The sequence below is a fragment of the Numida meleagris genome, chromosome 1, assembly GCF_002078875.1.
Source record: "Numida meleagris isolate 19003 breed g44 Domestic line chromosome 1, NumMel1.0, whole genome shotgun sequence".
Lineage (NCBI taxonomy): Eukaryota > Metazoa > Chordata > Aves > Galliformes > Numididae > Numida > Numida meleagris.
The window spans coordinates 53,812,599-53,832,086 of NC_034409.1; the positions used below are offsets into that span (position 1 = coordinate 53,812,599).

Below are 19,488 nucleotides of genomic sequence, written 5' to 3' on the forward strand. Positions count from 1 at the left end.
AAGAAAGGCACCAGCCTCTCCCCAGCTACCTCTGGAAAGTTTATGCTTGTTCATAGTAGATCTGTAACTAAATCCAAACTGACCTCCTTCTGGCTCTTGAACCCCTCTTCTTGGTGCAAGGTTGTGTATACTGTTCAATTTGTCCCTGGGTAACTAGTGCAAGTTCTTGTTTTTCTCCTCTCCATTCAAGAAAGCAAGGTGGGAAAGGCATAATAACATTTTTCTCTCCTTCACCAGTATCGGAACACTTTGCAAGCTCTGACCTGTTGCACAATAAGCCACTAACATCCACTTTCTCCATTTTTCTGTCCCCCTCTGTCCCTCCCAAGTTCTCTCAGCTCATTAAAATCTTCAACTCACTGGGTCCCGAGAAGTTCCCCCTCGTGGAGCAAACTTTCTTCCCAAGCCATAAGCAGATGGTGAGTACCTGTGCTTTCTTCTGATTTCAGCATGGGCGGGGGAGAAGCAGTAATGTGATTTGGGCATGAAAGAGTGGTAGGAATGCTGGGAAGAGCCTCAATTTCTCTTACAGAGAATTACTAGCTCAAAAGCGATATGCAAAAAAGCTCATCCCATAGAGTATGGAATCACTTTATTCAGATGAACTGTTTCCTCTCCTGTCAACTGGAGTTGTTTACAATACACTGGAAATCTGGGATATGGGCAGAAATAGTTTTGTCTCACATTAGTTTGCTTGGTCTGTCATGAGGTTGCCATCCATGCAATGCTTACCAGCTCGACTGGGTATTCAAAGAAAACTGGAGTTCTAGAAACAGAGGATGTTTCAGCTTGTAATGTTTCCTTTGCCCAGTGGCTGTGGGGCTCTGGTCATCCTGCCAACACTGAAGCACCTGGTGTGCTGCATGGCTGCTGGGCACCATACCAACCTCTCAGGGCACCTTCCAAAGGGACATGCACAAATGCCTGCTGCCAACTTTGTGTTAGTCCCAGAGAACATGCGTGAGTGGCTTCATTTAAAACTGATGTCTTGTTTCCATTTGGTTACAAGGGTGGCTAGTCCTTGGTGAGTATTCCTCCCAACTTATATCTGTGAATTAGTGACTCTCCCTACCTGGCTGAAGTGTCCACATGACCCTCTGTGTGGGTGCCATGGCCCCATGTGTGAGCCATCTGGGTTCATGTCCCATGCTTGATTGCAAACCTGAGCAGGGTTGGCAGTTTGGTTGGGTGTTACAGACCTGATGGCAGAAACAAGCACCCAGTGGGAGCTTCAAAATTCCAAAAGAAACTTCACTTTGATTCTTGTAAAAGGTCCCACCGGTGCTCACTAGGTACCTGAATGCCTTGAAATGTCGGTCTTTCATTTCTCTGCTCCAATACTCTGTTCTAACTGTGCTGTGGGGACAACAGCTCTTTCATACTTCACAGGTACATGGTGAAGGTAAGTACAGTCACACTGTGAAACGCTCAAGTATTGCAGTGATGAGAGTTGCATTAGCATTTAAGACAAAGAAATGGATAGTCCTTATATACTGAGCAAGAGTTGTTTGCAGACCTTTAAGACAAAGTAGTTGATAAGTCCTGTTGCATTTAATTGTCATTGGTCTATGAAGAGATATTTGTGATATGTGTAATGTTTTGGGAGAGTTGTGACTTTGCCTGGCCATCACTTCAGAAAGGGTATTTTTGGAAGACTTGATTAAGCTTCTCACTGCAAATATGTTACCTAGCAATTTATCATTACTTTTTTTTGTCTCAAAATCTGAATCCTTTGCACATAAGCACATTTGTAACTAGAATCATAGTTTGGTTTGGTGAAGCACTGATCTGAATTTCATATACTTTTCATCTGTAACTTATCACCAGTTTCCAGATGCGATTGCTTACTTCCCAAAGAATACAGAAACCTTTTAAAACTGCAGATAATATCATCTGAGCACACACTGTTGTTGACATGCAAGTTTGAGTAATCTGATTTAAATCAGTCACTTTCCAAACATTTACACAAGCAACAATCCGCTTGGGCAAATTATGACCTGCTCTTCCCATAATGGGGGAGAGGGGGAGGGGGTCTGCTTCTCTCTTCTGCCTGAGGGAAAAATGGAATGAGTCTACATCACTTCCTAAGATCTTTCTAGATGTGTTTTCCACAGTATCTGGGGCTGAGAGGGTAAGCACTTAGGGCAAGCAAGCTGTAGTCAGCACTCCAGCAAATGTCTTTGAAACTTGCACGCTGTCCATCAGCTTCTGAAGGTATCAGGAACGATAACAATATCACTTCCGTGGTCTTTCCTTTCCTGGAGGTGTTTTCAAGCTATACCAGTTAACACTGGCACTTTGGTTGCTGAGCCCTGTGAGTGTTTATAGTTAGTGTTTTGGTACTACTTCATTGCAGTGTGGCATACTTAAAGCAATGAAGCTCTCACATAAGAGTCCCTCATCCCTGTGTGTCCAAAACTTCCTAAGCTTAGTCTCTAAACCTTTGGATGAAACACAGAGCAGATGTAAAAGTCCATTTCATTCTTTCCTCCTTGTGGAGGAAATAGCAATTCTGACAGTTACAGGACTGTGTATTCTAATTTAGTTGAAAATGCTTTCTCTCAAGCTTGCTCCTCATGACAAGAGGACATTTTTACCCAGCCTTAAATAATAAACCTAAGGAAAGGATACAAGGCTCTGATATTTCACAGCAGAAAAGATCTGAGCAAGGAATCTCCAATTCCTTTGCTCCGGGTATGTACCTTTCAACAGTCCCCCTGGTTTACTTGAAATAAAAGCAATCTGGCAGCTGTTCTTCTATGGCTCTACTGGTGCTACATGACTTAAGTCATTATGACAGCCTTGCTCTGCAGTGACCCCCTATGGCCAATTAACAAGTAGGATACATTAACTTCAAAAACAATTTTTTGCCTCTCTTGGGCTTATGACCCCAGTAAGAAGTCTTCAAGAGATCAATCTCTCCCAGAGAGAATGGGATTACTGGATGGTGTCTTTGCCAAAGAGCAAGAGTTGCCAGAGGTGGAATGTCTGTTTTGGGCCCAATAAATGGTATCAAGAAAAGGAAGGAAATGAATAAATCCATTTGCAAATCCATCTGTGTACATTTAAAGTGGGCAGAAACTAACATAAGTGAAGCAGAGACAGAATGTCTGTGATAGAAATAAAACCACTTTACTGTTTAGAATAAAAGGACACTATAAAAAGTGAACATTATGCAACATTACCTTAAAAGACAATATACATTCACTGAATATAAAATTTATAAATAACACGGAGGAAAACTGTAAACAGTGCTAGAAAATTTAGCAACAAATACATTCCTTCTGGACAAGATTTTTCACGCGGGTTTGGTTCCCTCCCCCAATTTCCATGACTATCAGGAACAGCAGAGTGGCTCTGTGAAGGAAGGACAGTGTCAGAGAGAAGGGGAAGCCAGTAGAGGCAAAGCAGCAGTGCTCAGCGGAGCGGTGAGCTTTTTGTCAAGCCTGGTAACACCAACAGAAACTTACTTCAATTTAAAACAAAAAAAAATCTGCAGAAATTTTGCCCTGCCTTTCTAAGGTAGAACTGGCACTATAAATATTTTTTTTTTTTCAAAGACATCTGAAAGAATGGAAGTTTGTTCCCATGGAGGCTTTCACTGCGAGTCCTCACTATGAAAAACACGGCAGTGTGTTTGCCATTCATCACCCTGAGATAGTACTCCAGCCAGCATGAATGGGATATGGTGATACGGTTCGGTTTCCAAACAGTCCTTTATAAAGGCCAGGCAATTTTTCAAAAACTAAGTAGTTTAGGCCTAAAATTGCAGTATTGTCCCAAGAAGGGGCGGGGGAAGCCTACCACAGAGGGGGACTGCTATATCTCAGTGATCCTAAGAAGGCTTTAGTCAGGGTACTCCAAGCACAGATCTCCTCCTGTTCCCATCTCTTCCCTTTTCGAAAAGGAAAATTGAGATTAATTATTCCCTGCCCTTCAATATATTTTTTTATACTTTTTATAATTCTTAAGGGGAAAACACACTCAAGCAAAAAAGGAGAAATACAAATAATAATAATTTAAAAAGCAAGAGTATTTTTAACAATGTTGGCATAGAGAGGGGAAAATTGCCCTCATTCTGTGTGCGCCCAAAGATTGTGCTCACATGAGATGGCTGGTGATAGTTTCCTTCTAACCTTTGATTGCAGGGTGAAGTGAGGAGCACAGGAGAGGTGACTTGTGCAAACCATTGCATGCTCCAGCACCCAGTATTTTGGGGAGAACTTCATACCTGCCTCCCCACATTCCAATCTCTCAATGCCCACATCCCTCATGGCGTGTTCTAACAAGGGAGAGAATCATAGGATCACCAAGGCTGGAGAAGCCCTCCAAGATCACCTAGTCCAACCATCCACCTACCACCACTATTTCCCCACTAAATCGTGTCCCTTAGTACAACACCTAAATGTTTCTCGAACACTTTGAGCTTCGTCCAGTGACAGGCAGAAGTGGCTTACCAGGATAGGAGGAATGAGAGCACAGAGAGAAAGGAATAAGTCTTAGAGTCTGAGTTAGAGCCCATTCAAGCCATGTTAACAGCTCCCTCCAGCTTTGAGGGAACCTTCAGGCAGTTTCTTAATGCAAGCAGAAGCTAAAGCTTAGCCCAAGAAGCGCACGTCCCTGATAGCATGCACAGAAACAAAATTAAGTAGCTTCCCAAAAGAAATGTATTTTTACTGGATTCTTCCCCCTCCTTTTGGCTCCACATTTTTAGAAGTCCTAACAACTGAATTTTTACACAGCAAGGGAAATGATTTGCTACCAAACCCCAACCCTTGCTGGTCCAGCTGTCTGCATCTCAGAAATATTTTACCGTCTGCAATATAAAATGGGAATTCACTTCATTTTCTGGTAATGTGGTTGCTGTTTTGTCGTTTACAAAGCACATAGCTACATTATATCCTACTTAGGGACGCAAGCCCTCAAAGCATTAGAATGAACATATTTTCACAATAATTTGAGTGCAATACTGTGATGTCTCAGCTATAGCTACATGGATCAGTGACAGGTAAAATATGCAGAGCTGCAATTAAATGAAAAATCAACACTTCACTGCTTCGAGGGGCGTTCTCATTCAGCGTCCAAAGCCGTGAGAAGTGGCTGCAGCTCAAAGAGACATCAGCTTTGTGAGGTCGCCTTGAGCTAGAGGAGCATCTCCAGATCCGCTGACTCCCCGCAATGCGGATAGTGAGGGTGGAACCCTCCCTGCTGGCCAGGTTGGCTCCACTCTGCCCTCAGTCACCCTCAGAGGTATTGTTGGCAGTGCACAGCTCAAACAGAGGTTGCCCCACTGCGTCCGAAGCCCAATCCCATACTCTGCCAAAAGGGGCAACACTCTTGACCTGAACCGATGATGGGTGCTATGAAGCACCCTACTCTCCCTCTCATCTCCAGCCTATAATTTAGGAGTAGTCACAGGGAAGAGGACTTTTTGAAAGTGTTCCAAGCCTGAATCACAGGAAAATCCAACAGATTTTCAGTGTGTTGAGTTTTGTATTGCCACTCAGAGCAGCCGGGGAAAAAAAAATACACAGCAAACCTAGATGCCTCCAAACCCACCTCTTTGAAAATGACTTTTAAAGCTCCTGCTGAAAATGAAGATACACTATTTTTGCTGTAACCATTCATCTAGTGAGCGGGGCATTTCAAGGCATATACCAGAGCTCTGGTAGCATAGAAGAACCATAAAAACACATCAGGACCTATCTCAGACATCCATTCCTTTCCATTTAGCAAAGAGGCCCCAAACAACTCTCCAATAGTTGAGAAGGTCACTGACTGTAAAATGCTGTATTGCCCCGGGCTGGGATCGCTGCAACACTTTTTCCTGCTGATGGCAGCTCTGCTTTCTAAGTGGAATGAATTGAAGATATATGGAAACTTAAGATAAATAATCATAATAATACAAAAATGAAGTTAAGCATAATCTTCTCCCTGCCCAAGCCCTCCCCATTCAAAACTCAGTCACCCATTTTGTCAGAACCCCTTCTTCACCATCATTAAAACTTAAAATACTTTTATTTGATAAGAAAAATTATATTATAGTTTTCTTAATAAAAAACAAAATAGAACGAAAAAACTTCTCCAGTCAACAGCAAAGCACAAGACAGTAAGGCTCCTCCTCCCACATCACTGCAGGACACAGTATGAGCACATGCACAGATCTATGCTTAACAGTGCCTAGAGGGGGAAAACAGCACTTGACACAGAAGGAATCCTCTGGGCAGCTGAAATTTTATGATCCCAGCCAGCACATATAAGGAGACCACTCTTCCTTGCCTAGCTCCCCCCACACACTTCCTCTCGCTGTATAAACAAACACAGCTAGTGTAGCTGCAGGGAGGAACTGTGGTGCTGGGGTACAGAGAAACAATGACTGTAGCCACTACTGCAGATACACTGGAGCGTCAATATCTTAAGAACAACTCACTGACTCGGAATGTCAATATTTCTGTCTTTAAAACACAATCAAACCATTCTTTTGTTTCTAACGCCAAACAATTTCCACGTCCTGTCAAAAATAGCTTATGTCATTATGTGTATGTATATACATCTTAGTTCAGCAAAACACTATTTTGGCAATAGATTTTTTTTATAGTAAGAGCTCTAGCAAGTCTCCCCTTTCCCTCTCCCATGTGATTGATTTACAGTTGGTATTTTTGCATGTTTGGTTTAAGGTGTTTACAAGCTGTTTGTGCTGTTGAAGCTGAGCTGCAAAGAGTTCATGGACCAACACTGTTCAAAACCGGATGCCACAGCATTTTATCAGCTCTGCTGCAGGTGGATTTACCTCCCTGAACACAGGGAATGGGGCTTTCGTTTTTTAAACAACAAAAATACAAAATACTCTTTCCTTTGTTCCGGAGAAAGCCAGAACTTTAAATGTGCTGTTGCATTCACGCTGTGACTGCATTAGCTAGGACAATCAGCCAGCAATGCTTTTACCAGATGATGTGGTCAGACACACCAGGTGAATTTCTCCCACTGCTGGAGTCAATCACATTGCCAATCTCTTCCATAGAGGAGGATTTCTTTTGGATGTCATTTTTATCCAGAGTTTAGGCTGGGTTTCTTTTCAGTTTGCTTCATCTGCCAATCTGATTAATGAAACCTGTTTTCCTTAAACAGATTTGTCTACATATTTTCAGCCTTTAGTGCATGAGGAGGGGTGAGGGGAAGCCAGCGCACAGAAGAATACAGTGCCTAATTGGCATCGTTTTTAGATTTTTGTTTTCCTAAAAAAATAGACATTATATTGCTACAGCTAATGATACATGTAAGAGAGCAAGAGCTCCATTTGTTTTTTTCCTCCATTTTTCCCTCTGGTGTGCAAAAGTAAGCTCCCAAACGTCATCTGATCAAAACGAGTGGTATCAAAAATGGAAAAGGTAACTACTACAAATTCAGTAAGGTAGCACAGACTTTTTTCTTTCCTTTTTTTTTTCTTTTTTTTTTTTTTAAGTGTTCGAAGTGCTAAAATTTGCAAGAAAACAGGCACTAATTTCATTGTCATCATCATGATCTGGTAAGAGTTAGTGTCCAAAGGAAGATCAGCCACAAGTAAAGGGAGAGGGAAGATAAGGAAGGTACAACGTGCTCAGGGATCTGTGGCATTGATGATCGTTTTATCTGGAGGTGCCCATCCTCTATACCAGCTGCAGTAACCTTCCACCCTCTGGATGCAGGCATAGTGCTTTGCTTGGTGTCCCGAGTGGCCAAAGTTGGAGAGCATGTCTGTCCAAATGCATTCATTCTTGGAGGTGGCAAAGCAGGGCAAATAGTAGCAGGGCCGAATCTGCAATAGTAAAGAGCAAACCGGTGAGGCGACACAGAACTGTATATAAAATGCCTTTCTACCAGAAGCAAGGGATTCGAAATTCCTCTCCCTAGGACCTTGCTTAATAACACAAATTCAGCCTCGGTTTAGTAAGCATGTAAACATGTGCTTAACTTCACATACACAGGTAATTCCAGAGTCAAAGAGGCTTCTCAGGTGCAGAAAAGTTGAGCTTTTATCGATGTTTCAGCAGGCCTGGGGCCATGAGCAAAATCTTGTTGCCAGCGCCAGGCTGTCAGGTTTTAACTATTCAAATTGTTTGCACAAGGAAAAAAAAAAAAAAAAAAGCTGGCCGTATCTTGCCAAGCCTTTGGTACCTGATTTCATTCATCTGGAAATGATGCTGTGTGGATTCTAAAAGGGTTCCCAAACCCCAATTAGCTCCAACTTGGAATTACAGAGGCATAGACACAGTGGTTTTTTATCTCTTCTCTAGTCTCAAAACTAAAGCTAAGCTGTTCCATTTTCCCTGCAAAAACTGTTGTCCTTCATTTCCTTCACTGGCTGTTCACTATCATTGGCATTACCAGCTAGAGGAAACAAAATCCTAGGGTTCTAATGTCTTACCACTACCTAATTAAAAACACCACTTACCTTGCATCCACAGCCCAGGTGATAACGATGATTCAGCCCTTTACGCTGGGACAGAGTCAGTCGGTCCCACTTCTCATACCAATTGCACAGGCCAGTGTAAACCTTCCCTTCATACACACGGCCTTGAAAACAGACACATAGTCACAAGTTAGCACTTCTCAGCTCAAGCACTTTGCTCATTTCCTGAGACCGCTAATGCTCTCAACATGTTTGGCTTCAGTCCCTGCTCAACAACTGCTTTCTTTTTATTAACTGGCTCAGGAATTTCTGACCAGAAAGATTACAGCACTTCAGTAAGTTAGGAGTGCTGTGCCAGCTGTAAGCACCAGCAACAAAATGCAGGTGAGTAATACTGACAGGTTTGTCTCAACAATAGAGCAAAACTAAGTGAACTGACACCTTCACAAGGACTTGGAAACTGTCACATCCCTATCTCCTTGCATCTCTCATCTCAGCTACCTGCAGTCAGATTGGTATGGGTTGGAAGGGACCTCTGGAGATCATCTAGTCCAACCCCCTTTTGATTACGAAGTACATTTTCCTTTACCTGTAATCAGATACTGGTACTTGTTGACCTCCAGTTTCACACCACAAAGACTCTCAGAGGCTTCTGTGTAGATGTACTGAACGTGTGGCATTATCTGGAAGCCCCTGTACATCTAGAGAAAGAATAAAAATGTATTAAGTCATCTTAAGATGGCAACTTTTCACTCAGATTCTTTACAACCTATGCTTCTGGACTGTGGTGGCAAGCAGTGAGCTATCAGTATTTAGGGTGAAGGACTGACAGCACTAGCTGGATTCCAAGGGAAGTCTCCCTAGCAATCTTCTCATAGGACAGAATACCCACCTGTAGCAAGCCACTACAATTCTACAGGGGGACCCCTTTTTCTGCTCTCATTAGTTCCAGTGGCACGAAGCGAGTAGAACATGAACATCGCAAGCTCCACCAACATCCTTGGCTTCTTTCTCCTTCACGTGACTTAAACAATTTCTTCTAAACAAAGAGATTTTTTCTTTTAAACAATGACCCTGTTTTCCAGTATCAGTGCTGTAAGAGTTTCAAGCTTATGCTGCTTGATCTAAGTCATCAAGCCAGATGCCTCCTTCTCAGATGCCTAGCACACACAACTCCTGCTGACCTCAGCAAGGATTTAATGTTTCTCTAATTAAACGAAAGCAGAAATAGAATTCTACCTAAAATTAGCCTGTTACTGACGGCTGCCATGAAAAAATATCATGTATACATAATTCCTCTATGCTGCTTCTCCTTTTTCATAATCTTTAAGTGGAAGCCAAGATGCAGTTCAATTTAATTGAAATATGAGCCCACAGACATACTGGCAGTTGGAGTCAATCAGGAATTAGCATGTGTCCTTATCTGACTTGACCTTACCACTACCATTTAGGGAAACTCATACATACCTGCTTAGTAGCATAAAGAGTCTGTGCAGAGCAAAAAAGTAACCATTACATGTGGACATTGGACCCAATAAATCATATCCTATTTTTGAAACATTGAGGATGATTCTCCTCCAAATTTCATCTTTAGAATTTGGTTATTTCAGATTATTCAGTCTGTTTTTCCTATCCCCCCCCAGCTGTACAAGTTGTCAACATTTAAAAGTTGAAGGAAAACAGAGGGCAGAGAGCATCACAGTATCACAGTCTTTCTTAACCTATCCTTTTCTCTGTTTGCTTTGTTGATAGAGAACGCATTCATATTCATTTCAACTATTAACATTATAACGAGGCATAAGAGGAAAAAATCCCAAACAGCCCCAGAGCTATAGATCCCTGCTATAGATCCCCACCAAAGTGGCAGTATTCATTTTCCCCTCCATGCTGTATTCTATTCCTTGCAGTCCCCTATTGCCCCAGGTATGTGTTATTTGCCCATCTTTCCCTACTCCTCTCTGCTTTTTTAAAAAATAGCCCCTTTTTCTTCCACAGAATTCAACAGTGCTGTTTTTTCTGGTGCTCCTGACTCAAACCCCCATGAAGTCAGTGAACAGCTCTCAGTTGACGTAATGTATATTATGCTAGACCCAGATACTGCATATACAAACAAACAAGCAGCTACCATTTTTCTATGTGCAGAGGCCAAATCACCTTCTGGGTATCCAGGGAGTGCCTGCCAGTTATTTTTTCCTCCTTAGTGACAATACTCCAATCAGCATTTTATGCAGTTATCACAGTTCAGTAACAGCACTGCCATGCACAGTAAAAGACATTCCAGAGGGTTTCTATTTCCCAGCCTTCCTTCTACGCCCAACAAATATGCGAGGAAAGCATTTTTTTAAAATTAATCATACTGTAAGAACAGAAGCTCACAGATCACATTTGGAATAAAGCACTGTATCCTTAGGTCAGCAAAGTCTTACACTGAATATGGAAGAACTGAACCTTGCCTCATCTCAGCTTTATTCCTGCAGTTTTATTGGTCTGGGATGATCTACTCAGATTTTCCTATCACCATCAAGATAGCTGAAGATCTAAGTTCTGGCACAGGCATCCCGAGTGTCCTTGGATGAGTTATTTAGTCCTCATCTGCAAAACAGCTCTGCCTTGCTTCACAGGGGTAGTAGTGTGAGGAAAATGCACGCTGACTGAAGATTGTGCGTTCGGACCCCAGGCTAGTGATTGTCACAGCAAGAAGCTACGATTACAGTATCTAAGCAGATAAGACTAGCGAAGATAATAGCTGGGGCTGCGCAGTCTTTCCACCACAGATTGCTGGATGCTGGGCACGTGCAATACAACTGACCAATCACTCAGAGTGCTAAGCTTCAAGGAGCATAGGGCTAATTAAGGATCTGAGCTACAGATCTACACCTGCACAGGCTCCCCTTGCAGAAGGGCCTACAACCTAAATTAATCATTCTTCTGAGGAGTTGCACAGCCCCTTCTTGCAGGACCCCTGCAGTCCAACTCCTTGCATCTTCTGCGCCATCAAGCTCAAAATGACTGCCTCTGAGGGCGTCATGAACTGGCGTTTAGTTTTTGAATCCTGTGCTTAATTTCCTGTTCACATTAGCATCAGAGACAGCACAGCCAGGGTTGCTGAAGGCAGCACGCTCAGCTTCTCAAAAAGCCCTTCAGCTCATCCCCTCAGCAACAACTGCCATGCTAACTGGTCCTGGGCTGGGCCAGACAGGGCCTGCCTCATCCTCTGATGACTGAAGAAAATTTGCTCTGACCTTGGTGCCTGGGAGGAAACAGAAAATTCCACAATCTTTTACAGATGTCCCCTTTCAAAACAAATAAAGCATTTTCTTTTCTGGATACGCAAAATATCCTGGAAGTGCTATTAGACCAGTCAGAAGAAAACCAACCACTAAACTAGCCTCTCTCCTAACTGCTACCCTTGGAGTCCTCCTGTCACCACAAATGTGTATTTTCAGAAACATAATGACAGGGAACAAAGTATTAGCAAGCGTCACATGGTGATGCCTGCTAGTGCTGCTCTATTTCCAGCTGTGTCAGCATTCCCCTTCACAGCCCCTGTAGTGCCTAACACACGTGCAAATACTGTGGTGGCTCCTGCTGCGTGACTAACTTCTGCCTCTGATGTGATGGTTCTCCTCCATTCCTCCCATGTGAGGTTATGCTAGATGCCACAGCTTGGAGTCATCTTGCCAAAATTCAGCTGCCTAAAATTTAGGTGCTTCATAGGAATTAGACACCCTCTCTAGTCAAATGCCAAGCAGGTGCCCAGGGAGGAGGTGGAGTCACCATCCCTAGAAGTGTTCAAAAACCGTGTGGATGTGGCACTGAGGGACATGGTCAGTGGGCACAATGGGGATGGGTCGACCGCTGGACTAGGTGACCTTAGAGGTCTTTTACAACCTTAATGATTCTAGGAAAGGCAACTCCAGAACAACTCAGCCCATCCTAAAATAGCTGTCTACAACTGGTGGGCTGAATTACACTCTAGTGGTTCCTACCTCTCTCCATTGACAACCACGAGAGCAGGGAATTCTGAACATCTCATTTTAGTCCATCTAAAATTGAACAAAATTAATCCCACCCCACTTCTTCCCTCCTGTGACTATCAAACTTCACCCCCTTAGGCTCATTTTACAGATAAGCAACAAATCAAAGAAAGCCTCCTTGCTTTTGGCAGCTTGTGCTGAGTGCTGCCACGGCCAACCAGCACCGTGTGTGCACATGGAGGAGAAGTATCCTGTCTCCTTGTTTCCTTTGCAGTTTCCTGAAATAGCTCTGGGACCATGCTCAGAATGCACTGCAGCACCACAGAGCATGCAGGGGTTAGATCAGTCCTATGCAGACTTCTGACACATGATCTTGAAATATTCTTAAATTATTTGAGAAAGCAAGGAGGGGAGGTAGGGAGTGCTAGAAAAAGCACAAGGCCTTTTCAGACAACAAGCCTGAACACTAAAAAGCCTGGCACTGTTTTGTGCTTGTGGGCTGATCTTGTGCTCCTGTCTAGGCCCCAATCTGATTTAGTTATGAAATTCAGCAACGAGTTCAGCAGTGTTAGCAAGAACAAGAATCAGTCACAGCAAACTCTAGGAACCCATGAAAGAAATATAGTTGGTTTCCTTTTAAGGCATTCAGTACTTTTCACCAGCAATTCAGTGCACACAACTAGGCTTAAAAGGCTTGTTTATTTTTCATCTGCAGGTGCAAGCAGGTTTACAGGTGGCCAAAAAAAACACTGGCATGTTAGTTTTATCTTTAGAATTGTTCCCATGCAGCTGTACAGAGACATAGGCTGCCTTCGTTTTCTTTTCATTGGGAGGACAGTCAGTTTTCACTGGGGCAAGCAAGAGAGATTTGCTGCATCATTCCCATGTCCCCACCACATGGAGCTATATCCCTCTTCCTACTGAATCCTCTAAGCTCAGCAGAAAGACAGCGGGGTTTTGGAGAAGTCACTTGGTTTGTTTGTTTATCAACAAGTGTGTCCTTGGGACATTCCAGTTCTACTGAGCACTTTGACTGCTTCAGGTTCCTTCCTGCCAAAGGTCTGTGCAATGCAACATCTCACCAGCCCACCATTTGTGTAGCAGGGCATAATGTGCCAATAGAGGCAGTCTGACCTTCACACTCGATCTTCCCTTTAAAAATCACTCTTGTCCTTGCTGGACATGCAGCTTCCCAACAAAATGCTGTGGGACTGCTACCACAAAAAGACAATTGCTCTCTTGTGGTCTTGGCATGAGGAAGTTACAGATTACTGCAGTATCTACTGTAAACACCCTGGTGCTGTGCTGCAGGATTAATTCAAGGAAAACAGCCAGGACAGGCTCTCATGTTTTAAATAGTGACACAACAGTGTCTGTTAACAGTAGAGTGGCTGCTGCTCTGCTCAGCATGCTCACCTTGCCTAGGCTTGTGCTCTAACCCTTGTCAACAGAGATGCCTTTTTTACACATAGCACTGACACCACTGCAAGCTCCTACGTCAGATGAAGCCCTTATAAAACACACATTTAATGCTGTTCCAGAGATTTCTGACACTGCAGCTTTCTGGCTGACAACAGGGCAGGCTGTATTGTTACCAGACAGAGGACACACTGGTTTCATCCTCTGACATTTTCCAAGGTTCACAGGAACATCAGCATGCCTCTCACACAATTCCATTACACAAAGATGGACCACCTTCTTTGTTCTGGCAGTGGAACATCAACCACTGGGATGAATTCTGAGGGAGTGATTAGTGCTACACCACCATCTTATGATAGATATCCCAGAAAAATGTGTAGCACTAGAAGGCTGACACTCATTTCCTGAGCCATATTCGTTTCCCTTATCTCATTTGCATGCTTGGCTGTCAGGTATCTTCATGAATGTCATCTGATCTTCAGATGACAGGAGAGTGTTGTGCTGACCTTGTTCTTTAGGTGAAGTTGGGAGGAAAACGAGGGACTCTTGCTGGGTCTGGAGGAAAAGTTATTTTGTTCACACTCCTGCAAAGCATGTGCCTTTCATCCAACATCACCATGCTCAGGAATAGGAACAGTTATAAAGGTAATAACTCACTTTGGGACTACCGTTATTCTAGATCACCACTGCATCTCCACCATAGCCATGTGTTAGAAATGAAGCACCAAACGGAGAAAGAGGGAGGGTAAGGGCCCTGGATAGATGAGGATGAAATCAGGGAAAAGAATAATTGATGAAGTCAATGCAACATAGTTTTGTGAAGTACATCAGTTGAGCTGGACAGTGAAAGCTGCAAAAGAACAGAACCTTGTGTCTTCTTAAGCAAAGTAGAAGCATTCCACTCTAGTGGAAGGGCCATGCCAGAACCAGATTTGGCCACGTGTGCAGTTTTGCGATAGTTTATGCAACAGGCTTTGAGTCTCCTCCTCCCAGTTTTGTTGCTTAGCTATAAACTGCCTTATAAAGAGAGTTACTGTTATGAGGCAAGCAACTGTTTTTTCTGAACCTTTACTTTGTCTAATATGTTTCAGATTTCTTCAGTGTCTGCCAAGCTTTTCCTTTCCCTTTTTTTTTTCTCCCCCTAAAGACATAAACCAGTCTTATGACTGAAATAGCACAGCCAAGAAAAACAACATAGGGCTGATTTTTAGCATTACATAACATGGGGGTCAGTTTAAGACAAAAATCCAAAGCAACAGGTTGAATGCAGTTTCTACACCAAAGAGATCAGGGTCTTGAACATAGGAAGTATAGAAACCAAGCAACTGGTGAAGGAGGCCTACCTCTTTCCACCTACAGAGTCCAAGCACTTCCAAGCTGATGATACTTGAGAGCTACAATGTTTGCTTCAGCTTTATATAAGAGATTTCACTATGAGATTCCTTTGTTCTGTGCATGGAAAAAATGCCATCATGGTAACTGATGGTCACAAAGAATGCAAGGCAAGAAGAGCATGTTCCCAAGGCTGGCAGATCCCCCAGCACCACATCTTGAGCTTAATAAAAACCACTGCACAGAAACGCTTGCATTTCCACAGTCTTAACACTGTTTATGTTGAACACAAACATGATTCCAGTATCTAGAGAGGCCCATCTATGATCCTCAACTACCAGATACATTAACAGTAAATGAGAAATTCAGGTATTCAGGTAGTCAGCACTGCATGTCAGGCATGACCTCTCCCTGCTACTTTCCACACCTCAGGCTAATTTCTATCAACCACTGGTTACCTTCCATTCTGACTGACAAAAAGAAAGTTGAGGGGCTGTAACTTTAAATACGTAATCTGATTCATTGTTACTTGTTAATTAGAATCATTATTTTATCTAAACACCCATGTGAAAAGTCTGCAGACATACCTTCATCTGCTTGACTGTGTATCGCATTGTTCCAAAAGGTCCATCTTTCATGAGCTTCTTCCCCACAACTTTAGCACGGATCACTGTCATGAGAGAGGAAAAATACCACCGATAAGTAACTTTGCATTCAGATACACAAACCCTCACAAGATTTAGGCTAGGTCCTCCACTTCAAAAAAAAAGCCACTCAGATAAATTGCTTTGTAAAACAAAACTCCAGGCCAACATTCCTTTTTAATTTATTCTAAAATTTCACATGCAACGGAGCCATGTAAAATGAGATGCCAAAGAAAGTATTTATTTAGAGGAAATCCAATTAAGTGTGAAGACTAAGAACAAGCATTATTTGTGTTGAAATCCCTCTCCAATTTGAAAAACAGATTATAGCTGGGACCAAGACAAGGTAAAATGTTTGCACTGAGCCAGTGGGATGAAATTAATATTGAATGCCTTGAATCTCAACATACAGAATGATGTTCAACAAGGTACTACTTGTAAATTGCACTATGGGTGCCCCATGCAGCTTCTGTTTCCCAGTAACCCAACAACCCAGTACAGCACACTGCAGTCTCGTATCTGGGGACTTACTACAGTGGGTAGTCTTGAGGTACCACAAGACTCCCAGCAAACAGCTCCCTTGAACCAACAGTTAAGGGTTTTGAGGTCTGTCAAACAAATCTAGCAGGTAGCCTACAATCAGTGCTTAATGAAGCATTCTCCTGCTTTTGTATTTTTCGGGCATTCCACACAAAACTACTGTGTTATATATCCTCTTCTTTGAAATCACCTGATCGTCACAGGAGGAAAGCGAAGCTTAGTAACAGCACAGGAATTATTCAGCTAAAACCCACTACCCTAGAACAATCACATTCTGTTATAAAAGCACCAGAAGTGGCTAAACTTTTACAAGAGCTGCAAAAAATGAGATTTGAGAGGACCAGTCCTGAGAAGAATCACTGTTAGAAAACCTGTACCCCAAAAGCCACTCAAACAAACAAAAACAAGCAAATGAGGAACTTAAAATTCCATGAACGTCAAAATTACAATATACCCATGTAAATCCTACCTCCAAAGTCATGCATTCATTGTGCTTCTCACTATGAGGGCCACGGAAATTATTCCAGTAGAGTAATCCAAATACTTGCAATGTTCGCAACACTATCTGATAGAAGCCCCTTTTTTGTGGAAGGAGATACCAGACACTTTTGCATAAGGCTTATATAGGTCCAACATGATTGCAAACAACACATCCCTGCTGATCATCTAGCCCAGTGTTTCCAGAATACTGAAATCCAGCAGCAAAGATGGACTACATACATCACTACTTCTGAGCCCACAAAGGTCCTGATCCTGACTCCCTGTGCAGGACAGAGGCATTCCTTTTATAGAGATCTTTTACAGCACTCTTTTTTGCTAAACGTATCGTACTAATGCATCACAGAAAACGATTAAAAAGTACGAAAGCGTGAAAGGGAGATTGAGAGGTGGAATTGCTCCTTTGCACGTAGGAAAATCCAACGAGCTATTATATGCATTACAGCCATATATAAAAGCAGTAACAAAGTTCATGGACTCATTTGCTAGGCATATAGGATATAAAACAAGCACCTTGTTGGTTCTTAACTCATTTTAGGTTTCAGACAGCTGTAGAACCAACTGGAGAAATGGTAAGAGGAGCAATGAATTTTGTTTGCTACCTGGTTGTCCTCACTCACCTAAAACAGCACTTTCTACATAATCTGAAAAACAGACTTAAAGAGACAGATGCAGTTATACGCACCAGCCCCTGGGACTTGTTCCATGAGGATGGTGTGAAATGAAGACAAGCTCACTCTGTTCCAATTTACATTCTGTGCCTTAGCCAGACTTCTCAAATAAACTTTAAATTCAGTAAACAGTCCTATTGGCTTTGATTCAAAGGTCCAACAAAACTTCTGTTTATTGAGTGTCAAACTTCATTCTTTTTTTTCAAACTTCTATTATCCAATGGCAGTAAAAGCATACGAATTTGTACAATTTTGTTGATTCCACTATTTAATGAGCTGCTCAGAGTTCAATTTACTCCCTCCTTCAAAACTTCATAGCTACACTGAAGAATGTCCTTGAGGACTGCAAACAGCTTTAAAAAACGAGGTACTTCCCTTTGTTTCCCCCAACCACCACAAGAGAAACTGCAGAAAGCAGACTGCCTAAGAGTCAATGAAAAAGAAAACCATTTCTTTAACGCTCTGTGAATTCCTGGGTACTTCACTAGTAATACAGTCTATAGCAAAGGGTATAAAAGGACTTATCTTCATCTGTTGCTTATCTAACACACTGAAATTGAAAAAAAAAAAACTAGCGTTTGCCTGACATAGGATTATTAAATTCAGATAACTAACTGACAATGGTAAGAAATATATTGAAATGCAATTTTGCAAAACCCTAGGGTTGCCAAACCAGAATGTGGTTAGTATTAAAGATGACAGGCACATTCCCAGTTGCTGACAAAATACCTAAAAATCTGTTTTCTTCATGTACTTAACTGCTAGCCTGGCAGCCCTTTAACTTTCTGGTTAAAGTAGCGCAGCCACTTCAGAAAGAAAGCAGCTTTGATTTACAGACTAATCAACAGCTTCACCACAGGGCCAAAGATTCAAAACGTGCATCTTCACTAGCACATAACAGCATCCCAGTTCCAACACTGCTACCTTTGCAGCCAGCTGGAAGGATCTGTGACTAGGTTAAGAAGACCCCATCTCTTCAGATTATTACTCTCCAGTAAGGTTAGAAAGGAGCAATCATACCAACACGTTCACCTAGAGAAAGCCATGAAGAAGCTTAGCGTGGGCTGTCACTTCAAGCCTCTAGCAAGCGGGTCCAGCTGTCTGTATCTCAGAGAAGTTGCCTTTATCATCCAAATGGTAACCTTTCAGATAAGGTCCTTCCTCTACCAAAAAGCTTGGAAGCAACAAGGAACTCACCCTGCCTCATATTAAAGGAGAAATCAAGCTGTTAGCCAAGGAGCAATAGATGCTCCAATTTCCACCCCTTGAGGATCAGACGCCTCTGAGTAAGAGGAAGAAACTGTTGGATGGATGGGACTGCTCAAAGGCTGCTCTTACACATCCAGCTTCATCAACCTTAGCCTCCGAGCATGAAAACAGCCCACAGATCTGCCCGGAACAGGGCTCCAAGCTGCAGAACTGCAGCCACATAGATGCTGCAAATTCAGATCCCATTACACTGAAGAAATAACTGTTTGCTTCTGAGGACTCCTATTATTTCATCAGAAAAAGGCAAAAGGTGCTGTTGAGCATTCCCCTGAACTCCTTTCTCCCTGAAGCTCTGTTAAAGTCCTGCTGTTACTGATGGGAAACTTTATCCCACACAAGTGGTCACCAAAATAGCTGCATATTTTTAAACCACAATTCCTTTGATGTACTGCCTATAAAAATACGCCGAGATGAATGTTTCTCAGTACTTCAGGGTTTCGGGTCAGGTCACTTTGTGGGACTGGAGCAGTTGGCAAGGTCTCACGAGTGATTTGTAATTATTATGAAAAGTTAAATTAGAGGGGGATATAAATCTTGATAAGATAAGCGTGGCTTCCATATAGTGATTCAAAGAGCAGAAACCGTATGGGTTGCTTGCCCAAAGTTGATACAATTTTAAAAAATGATGGGTAGCAGAGGACATGATCGTCACAATGTGAAGACTACACAGTGAATGAGAGAAGTGGGCTCACGTGAGATTAAGAGAAGCATTTCCCCAAGCTGAGAAAACGACATGGTGAAAAGATGTG

At 42.5% G+C, this 19,488-nt stretch overlaps 2 protein-coding genes across 2 annotated transcripts in view; one reads left to right on the forward strand and one right to left on the reverse strand.

The window, feature by feature from the left end:
- The window catches only part of SYN3 (synapsin III), a 212,324-nt gene that overhangs the window by 72,237 nt on the left and 120,599 nt on the right, over nt 1–19,488 (forward strand). Inside the window, exon 7 of the mRNA XM_021386408.1 lies at nt 330–419. Coding sequence (XP_021242083.1) covers nt 330–419 — 90 coding nt within the window. The remainder of the gene's footprint in view (nt 1–329; nt 420–19,488) is intronic.
- Nucleotides 6,000–19,488, reverse strand: part of TIMP3 (TIMP metallopeptidase inhibitor 3) — a 34,463-nt gene continuing 20,974 nt past the window's right edge. Inside the window, exons 2-5 of the mRNA XM_021386483.1 lie at nt 15,705–15,787; nt 8,979–9,090; nt 8,432–8,553; nt 6,000–7,795 (exon numbers count right to left, since the gene is read on the reverse strand). Coding sequence (XP_021242158.1) covers nt 7,598–7,795; nt 8,432–8,553; nt 8,979–9,090; nt 15,705–15,787 — 515 coding nt within the window. The 3' untranslated portion in view covers nt 6,000–7,597. The remainder of the gene's footprint in view (nt 7,796–8,431; nt 8,554–8,978; nt 9,091–15,704; nt 15,788–19,488) is intronic.